A 9,625-nucleotide genomic window follows, 5' to 3' on the forward strand; every position below is an offset into this window, starting at 1 on the left:
AAAGTGCAAAAGTGCAAAGTAAAAAACACCTCAAAATTGTTCTTAAGTACAGTACTCGAGTAAATGTACTTGGTTACTTTACAGCCCTGATGGAAAGCATTGCCCCGTATAACCCCTTCTCCTTGGTTTGATTCTCGCATATCCCCTCTATAAGAGACTAGCAATTGGCACCCTACGGTCCATCGGCCAGTGTTTTATCTACTATGTAAAAGCCTATTGCAGGCCCTAAAACTCTACACTTCCCCCTGCATGCACCCCCCCCCCCCCCTGCATGCCCTGTAGCCGTCCAGATCGCTTCTACCGGCCTGAGAGAGAGAGAGAGAGAGAGAGAGAGAGAGAGAGAGAGAGAGAGAGAGAGAGAGAGAGAGAGAGAGAGAGGCAAGCAGCTGGTCCCCTCCCGCTCCGTTCTCCTCCAGCGTCTCGGGTGCCATGTCAGGCATCCCAGCATCAGAATGCATGCTTTAAATATTAACCAAGACCACTTTGCTCATATGAATAATACAGCAGAGGGCCAGCGGCTGGCCAGCGATCCCCACTCCCCTGCCGCCCTGATGGCCATAAAACTAATGCACTGCTCTGGGGTTTGAGCCCAGCCAGAGAGCCAGAGAGCCAAGAGAGCCAGAGAGCCAGAGAGACAGAAGAGAGCCAGAGAGCCAGAGAGCCAAGAGAGACAGAGAGCCAGAGAGCCAGAGAGCCAGAGAGACAGAGAGCCAGAGAGACAGAGAGCCAGAGAGACAGAGAGCCAGAGACCTGGCCTTGTTGCCCCGGTCTGCAAGGAGAGGCCAGAATATCTTCCTGGTAGTTTCTTATTATTATGTATGACTGCATGTTTCTGAGAGAGAATTGATGCCTAAAATGTATGATACACTGTACAATGGTGTCGCGTACCAAAGTGGTTCTCAAAGTTTTTCATGTCAAGGACCCCCAAATTGATAACAAAAATAACAGATCAACAAGCTTGCAGCACGCCACGAACTGTGAGCTTGTAGATCTGCTATTTTTGAATAGCCAACGTATAAATCGATGAAGTGGTTAAATTGATTGTGTTGCTACATTAACTACTTTTTCTGGGGACCCCCTGAAAGCCCCTCAAGGACCCCTGGGGGTCCCCGGAACCCACTTTGAGAACCACTGGCATTTGTGAACTTGCAGATCTGATATTTTCCACCACCATATGACAAAGTGTACTGTGTACAGTCAGCCTGGAGTCTAATCTCTCTCATCCATCTGTTGAGCGTGTTTGAAGTTGAAAGTACACCCGGCGCGTGTTTGAAGTTTTGTTTTGTTGCCACACATTCCTCCTTTTTTCTCTCCGTGTGAACCCACAGATTCACACCTCCAAATACAATATGTCGGAAAAACAGCTCATTTTCTACTGTCACTGTCTGGGCCACCTGTGGAGCCCACCGAACCAAACAAGTAGCTCTGCATGCTCCCACAGTGAGTCCCAAAAAGCCGAACAACACGACTCTTCCATTTCGTCATGAGACGGTGTGTTATGAAATCAGCCTTCTTCTTCTTCTTCTTCTTCTTCTTCTTCAAACCAGTGCACTGTTATAGTTCCAAAGCAAAGTGCATTCATTCCCACACGTCTTCTTCTTCAGCACAATGAGACACAATGAGACAGCACATCCTGGATGACTGTGTCTATTCAACTCAGTCTCTCTCTCTGGGAGTGTCTGACACGATACGCTCCCTAAACCTCGGGAACACTCCCGCTGTACCTCCTCCCGGCTGCCGGCCGGCCTCTCGTTTTCCTGCTGTCTTGACCTCCCATACAGGTCGGAACCCCATCACCCCCCCGCCACCCGATCACCAGCAGACAGCACCCGCCCCCCCACCCTCCAGGGTGTTGTCGGGCACCCGCTCATCTCCACTTAATCCCGATCTGTCACAAACTGGAGGCAAAACGCACTCCCCCAGCATATGCCTGTTTGCTAACTCTGATGTAGTCGTTAAGAATGACTTCTAACGCACACCCAAACACACACACACACACACACACACACACACACACACACACACACACACACACGGGGAAAGCGCACGCGCACACACACACACACACACACACACAGAGCCAGAGGGCCGGCAGGGTAGTTACTTCAGACAAGTGTTCCTGGCAGTCGGGGTAATTAATGTGTATGTCAACACAGAGAGAGGAGGAGGAGAGGAGGAGGAGCAGAGAGGAGAAATGTGAGCTCAGCAACATCCACCATACAGACCAACAGAGGAGAAGGGAGGGGGGGTGCACATCCACCATACAGACCAACAGAGGAGGAGGGGGAGGAAGAGGAAGAAGAAACACTTGAGGAAACAATTCAAAGAAGGAGAAAAAAATGAGAAGAAGAATCAGGGGGAGAGAAGAAGATAAATGCTTATCAGTAATAATACTGTTCCATAATAATGAACTCCCTCTAGTCTGTATTATTGCCAAATTCATGCTCAGTCCATCGTACACGACGCCGTTGCAGATCTACTATTTTCGGCGTCTGTCCCATAATAATGCACTGTTTCTCAACTTTTGGGTACGGGAACCACCAGGGGGACCAAATTGGACCCTTATAGTACGTAATATGTAAAAGCAAAAGGAACCAAACTTGATGACCGGCAGCAGCTCCGGTAGGAGACACAAAGTGTCAACTTTGAGTCTCCAACCAGACATTAGCATCTTTCTGCCGGTCATCAAATTATTGTCTCAGGAAGTATTTTTTGGGGAGAACTATCCCTTTAAAAGAAAACACACTGGGGGTCCTTGAAATAAAAAAAAGGCTGAGAAAGAATCCCCTGCCATATAAATGAACTCCCTCAGTATAGTGTCTGTCCGTTCATGCACTCCCCCAGTATCTGTCTGTCCCATCACTCCCTCCCTCCAGTATCACACACAGTGACTCCCCCAGCATCTCCCTCCTTCCTCTCCTATCCCACCATGCAGGCCAGCAAAGCAACTTTTTACTGGGCCACACTGAGCTATTGTCCCTGCCCTGACAATCTGACATAGTGAGCCTCCTCCCCCGCCAACCGGGACCTCCCGGCAAACCCACCATCACCACCACACGGCTGTTTATCTCAACATTTCCCGTTGTTTCTCATCATGCAAGGATTTTTGGAACAAGCCCGCAATTTTAATAAACATAAGCTGATTTAGCTCCTCCGCCTGTGTCTGTCCGGGGAACACACACACACACACACACACACACACACACACACACACACACACACACACACACACACACACACACACACACACACACACACACACACACACACACACACACACACACACACACACACACAAGACCTTGGGATGTGCAAGTGGAGTTCTTGACATATGAATGAATCCACATGATTCTTTTTGCCATTAGGGGACAGCCTAGTTTCTCAGGATATTTATAACTCAGTTTGGTGAAGCTACTGTAAAAAAAAGCTCATCTTTAGGCTTTATTTATTTATTTAGTAAACCACATTAATCCAGAAATAATCTTCCTTCAGATGTCTAGTACCTTGTGTTGCAGTGTGATATAGGTGAGGGGAGAGGGTCTCTAGATCCAACAAACACTAGCTGTTTTACACACATTTGTTACTTTAATTACGGTTTAGTGTCACCTTGATATGTAGATTCCTGGCACATCAGCACACCCAACAAAGTGATGTGATACTTGTGCCATCCAAGCCTTTTCATCTCCAGGAGGAGATTTAAAAAAGACTAAAAAGATGCAACTCTTTTGATGACATCAATACAGGGATATCCAGTGATCAGTGAAGTTAAGAGTTTCTATGATCAAAGCCTGGAATGCTCATGAGGGTGACTTAGGCTATACTATACTCTCTGAATATTGTAAAAGTTACACCAAACAAAAAAACAACATTTACTTCTTTAAAAGAAAAAAAGGTACGAATTACATATTTAAAGACAACTCAAACAGCCAAGTTTAAAAGCAAGTGGCACTAAAATTAAATTGCCCAAAATCCCTCTGGCACTCCAAAGAGAGTCTGTTCTGTCTCCTAGTTCACAGCTCTGGTGGTTTTGCTTTTCTGGAGCAAAATCCTTAATAATGATTCCCTGAGCATCATCAGGATCTTTTACTGCTTTTTCTGTCCTGAGAGAAGAACTCTATCAGTCTGTGAAGTATATGAAATAAACCACCTCAACTAGACTGTAAAAGTGCGTTTTTATACCAGCTATAAATGTTGACATCATGTCAAAGCCACACGTTCCATAAGAAGACTATCTCCAAGAAGAAGAACCATATCCCTGTTATTATTCCACAGACAATCTTGAACATAAGATTAATTGTCTTGGAACACATGAATAATTATGCGTTAACAGTCATTTCATGGTCAGTCGACTAACCATGAAATGACAGACTTTATCACTTTATGTCTGTGACGGAGTGACAAATTATAATATCGAAGCTGAGTTATCAACAGTGTGTAAGATAATTAAGCTCCTATAGGCTAATATATGAGTGTTTATAGTTAGTTGTACAACAATAGTGAATTAAATAAATGCAGCCCAGTTTAATTAGAGATGTAAGTCTTACCTGTGTGAGACACAGTTTAATTAGAGATGTAAGTCTTACCTGTGTGAGACACAGTTTAATTAGAGATGTAAGTCTTACCTGTGTGAGACACAGTTTAATTAGAGATGTAAGTCTTACCTGTGTGAGACACAGTTTAATTAGAGATGTAAGTCTTACCTGTGTGAGACACAGTTTAATTAGAGATGTAAGTCTTACTTGTGTGAGACACAGTTTAATTAGAGATGTAAGTCTTACCTGTGTGAGACACAGTTTAATTAGAGATGTAAGTCTTACCTGTGTGAGACACAGTTTAATTAGAGATGTAAGTCTTACCTGTGTGAGACACAGTTTAATTAGAGATGTAAGTCTTACCTGTGTGAGACACAGCACATCCTATGAGCAGCAGCAGAGCCAGCAGAGCACCGACACGCTGCTCCGTCTGCGTCCGAATAAAGAGCATCTTCTCCGGGCTGAGGCGCGGCGACATGTCCCTCTGCCTCCAGCTATGGATGGATAAAGGCTCTGGAACGAGCCGAGAAGAGACGCTAATTCTACACTTAAAGTAGACCTGTTTTTACTCTGGATATTTGAGGAAAATACTGGTAATACGGGCGATCAGTCCGTTCACTAGTTCATGGTTATCGTTGTTTTAATAGTTATAGTAATAGTATAGTAATAGTTATAGTAATAGTTCATATTCTCGGCTGGAAGATTTAAACCACAAATCCATACAAAATCCTTCTTCTTTTCTTCCACAGATCCACGGATTTCACCAGAATTAATGACAATCCCCGTCTCAGCTGTGATGAAAGTTTAGGAGACGAGACGCGAATTAAATCAAGACCATTCTGCCGTAAAAAAAAAAAAAAAAAAAATAACTTCACAAAATCATATTCCTCTTCGTATCTTCTTTATATCATTTCCAGCGCCGGCGATCATCATAATAATCGCTCCTCTGGCGCGGCTCAGCAATAACGAGCCATACGGACTGACTGATTCCCCCAGAAAATATCTTCTTGTCACAAAAAAGTCACCAAAAAAGTTAGTAGGATCATTATCTCTCTTTATGAAGAAATCAAAAGCAAATAAACTTTTAGTTAGTGTCCATAGGGCTGCGCAGCCTGCTGTGTGAACGGCTAGTGTGTACTCCTCCTTCAGAGCGAGTCCGTGCGGTGCGCGTCTGTCTGCTCCGCCCGCTCCCTAGATGTGTGTGTGTGTGTGTGTGTGTGTGTGTGTGTGTGTGTGTGTGTGTGTGTGTGTGTGTGTGTGTGTGTGTGTGTGTGTGATCATAATATAAGTTAAAGGTGTAAACAAGGACAAGCAGAGGAAACACGGGGGTTTGTTGGATGATGAGCTCCAGTCAGACAGCCCAGCCCTCCGGACTACCGTTCACCTCCTGGCCAATCATAGAACATCATCATCATCATCCTCCTCTTCCTCCTCCTCCTGATCTCCTCCCAGAGTGATGAAGAGCAGAGCAGTGAAACAAGTGAAGGTAAAATACAGTCAATAGTGTGGAGGAGCGGAGGAGGAGATACCAGGAGGAGGAGGAGGAGGAGGAGGAGGAGGAGGAGAGATGGAAAACCCGGCGGACTCCTCCAGAGGATCGCCCACAGTGGGAGGAGTGGATTCTGCCTCCTTGGCTGAGTCATAATAAAGGTTAGAGACACACGTTGTGTGTGTGTGTGTGTGTGTGTGTGTGTGTGAGTGTGAGTGTGAGTGTGTGTGTGCCTGTCAGCCCAGTGGTTCTCAACCTGTGGGTCTGGACCCCCAGGTTTTTTTTGGGAGGGTCCCCAGATGACAGTGACAATTAAAGGACTTTTAAGACTTTTTTAATACTTTAAAAAAATATATATAAGAAAGGCAAAAAAAAATGAAAATAGCAGATCTACAAGCTCACAACGCCTCGCATTGCGAGACGTTGTGAGCTTGTAGATCTGCTATTTTCACAATATTTATCTGTGGAACCAAGTCAAACTAAATGTAATGCCTACAATTCCAGGGTGCTTGTCAGGGTGGGGGTCCACACTGTTTAAATATGATAATTTTTGGGGGTCATGGCCTGAAAAGGTTTGAGCACCAGTGTGTTAGCCTACAAATTGGAACCAAATGTACCCATGTGTACTCTCTCAGCGTAACACATTGATAAATTAACACAGGATTTTACCGTTTTGTTTTTAAATATGTGAATAGGCTTGTGTATCTATTATATCTACCTAATTTATATTTATAAAAAGCAATGATGTTTCATGGTTGTTTCAGAGAATCAGAGTTATGTCACTAATTGCAGAACAGGCATTAATGCCGGTTCTGCAATTCCAAAAAACATATTTGTTGAATCCCATTTCTGCCCCCCTATGGTGCCATGAATGTTATGATAATGAACACAGATGTCAGGCAGCAGCACATGTTCTGGTTTATTATTATGAGAGAGAGGCTCATTATTATTACAGAGAACACACCATCATCCTCTCTGCATTCATCCATGTCCAGCAGTCCTAGTTAAGCGTTTCTCCTGGTGGCCACAAGAGGGCAACATTTCATGAATGAGTCTAGTTGCGCAATGGAGAATCCCCAAGTGACTTGATTGATTAAGACCTGAATCTGATTCTAAAAAATGTCTTTTAAATCCTAACAGTTTTTTGAAAAAAAAATTATGTTGCTATATCAGTGGTTCTCAAAACATTTTCAAGTCAAGGACCCCCAAAATTATATGTATTTGGCCGCGGACCCCCATCTCAAAATATGTTGTTCCAGGGACCCCCCCCCCCCCCCCCCAGCTGCAAAGATTTGAGTGAAAAATGTTTGCTTTAAAAAATATATATATATTCAAAGATTTTCACACATTTTCACGTTAAAAAAAAAAAATCAGATCTATAAGCTCGTACCGCTATGAGCTTGTATAGCCAAAGACATCTAAAATGACACAGATGCTTTCCGGATTGAATGGGTTAAACTGGTCCCCACCCCCCCCCCTCATAGCCTAGAGCCCATTCTAATTAAAATAAATGACATTCTGTGTCTGATTGGTTCCTGGCAGTGATGATAGCTTGTGACTGGCGAGGTGAGCCACAGGGCTCATTGTGAGGTTAACGCTGGAGCACAGGGTCAAATAAGGTTTGTGCTGCTGTTAACGTCCTCTGGAGCAGTAGCTTCATGTCAAGGACCCCCACATTGGAACGGATTTGGCCGTGGACCCCCTATTTCAAAAGATGTTGTGCCATAAGAGAAGATTTGTGTTAAAATGTTTCAAAATGATTTAAACAGTTTCACAACTTTTCAAAAATAGCAGATCTACACTCTCACAACACGTCGCTATATATGCGGTGCGTTGTGTGAGCTTGTGGATTGGCTATTATTTAATAGCCGAAGTATTAAATAGGGTTAAAGTGGTTAAACTTAATTTTGATGCTGTACTAGCCATTTTTGCTCAAGCCCCTCAAGGGCACCAGGGGGTCCCCAAACCCCTCTTTGAGAACCATTGCTCTGGAGGCAGTGAGTGTCCCTTCTCTTTGACACAAGGCATGCTTTGCTTTCACTGATTGATGTTCAAGTTAACTTCCACTGATCAGGAGGAATAGTAAAGTAGTTCAGGTTCATTCACAGAGACTATAATTGTTAAGCACGCAGCAGTAGCCAAATGTATGCTTAAGCCAACATTTAGACTCCCATCACTGTGGTAGGACGTCAGACATAACGTGGGAAAAATCAAATGGTCAGTAGAAATGGACATATGTATTTAACACAGCATAGTTGCACGTAGGGATGATCGTACAAGGTTATAGATTAATAATAGATTTTATTGAACATGGTTTGACCATTTTGGGCATTTCCTGTTTTGTGTTTGTTGCTGATTGGGAGGCCAAGGAGCACGAGGAGGGCCTGGCCATCACACCTGCGTAAAAGAAAACAAGTGTGAATATAGTGATATATACGCTGAAATCTAACATACTAAGCAATACAGGTCATTGTTAAAGAAGAAAGTGTTTGCACACAACTCACCTGTCATGCATGTCTGCTATGGCGTTCCAGCACAATAGTTCTGTAAGGGGCTGGGCACCTTTTAGAGGTTCCGGAGCAGAACAACATGGAAGGGGAGTTCAGGTACCGTATGGGAATTAACTTGGGGGTCATGTTATGTTTAGTAGTTGATCTTATGATGGAGTGGATGATTTTGTTAGTATGTAGTTTGTATATACTTACTATGGTTATGGTTTGTGGCCATGGGCATATCTATGTGGTTAGGAATTACCCCCATGCAGTGAATGAATGGTATCATCCAGGTAATAACCTGCAGCAGGGCCCTATAAAAGGCAGCCCTGTGAATCAGGTTGTTGATCAAGGTGGTTGTTTGTGCTGTTTGTCAATAAAACCACTGATGGTGAATGTAATTCTCCTGCCTCGTGCCTTCTCACTGTGATAACTCCTTCTCACTGTGATAACTCCTTCTCACTGTGATAACTCCTTCTCACTGTGATAACTCCTTCTCACTGTGATAACTCCTTCTCACTGTGATAACTCCTTCTCACTGTGATAACTCCTTCTCACTGTGATAACTCCTTCTCACTGTGATAACTCCTTCTCACTGTGATAACTCCTTCTCACTGTGATAACTCCTTCTCACTGTGATAACTCCTTCTCACTGTGATAACTCCTTCTCACTGTGATAACTCTTCTCACTGTGATAACTCCTTCTCACTGTGATAACTCCTTCTCACTGTGATAACTCCTTCTCACTGTGATAACTCCTTCTCACTGTGATAACTCCTTCTCACTGTGATAACTCCTTCTCACTGTGATAACTCCAGCCGTTTGTACCGGTCAATCTTACAACTTATTTAGAATGTTTAGTGTTGATGACATTATAAAACCTGATTCATATAACATTAATACTCATTAATCAATATATCATATTGATTATAGCCTCTTCTTATTTCTTGGCTACTCTGATATCGGCAATATGATCTTTCAAGGATCACAGACATACAGTATAGCCTATTGTTTACACACTATGGCTGTGTGAATCTTGTACTCCTTGACTATGGGATTGTTATAATGTTGGTGAATAACGTGAAAGCTTATTCTTTATTTGCATTTGCTCC

The 9,625-nt window shown here is 43.5% G+C and overlaps 1 protein-coding gene across 1 annotated transcript in view; it reads right to left on the reverse strand.

Annotated features, from left to right (window-relative positions):
* Positions 1 to 5,559, reverse strand: part of unc5b (unc-5 netrin receptor B) — a 90,886-nt gene extending 85,327 nt beyond the window's left edge. The window contains 1 exon segment of the mRNA XM_080450068.1: positions 4,896 to 5,559. Within this exon segment, the coding sequence (XP_080306194.1) occupies positions 4,896 to 5,010 (115 nt within the window). The 5' untranslated portion in view covers positions 5,011 to 5,559.
* Positions 5,560 to 9,625: the final 4,066 nt, after the last annotated feature.

Source organism: Gymnoscopelus braueri (genome assembly GCF_963280865.1).
Source record: "Gymnoscopelus braueri genome assembly, chromosome: 14".
Lineage (NCBI taxonomy): Eukaryota > Metazoa > Chordata > Actinopteri > Myctophiformes > Myctophidae > Gymnoscopelus > Gymnoscopelus braueri.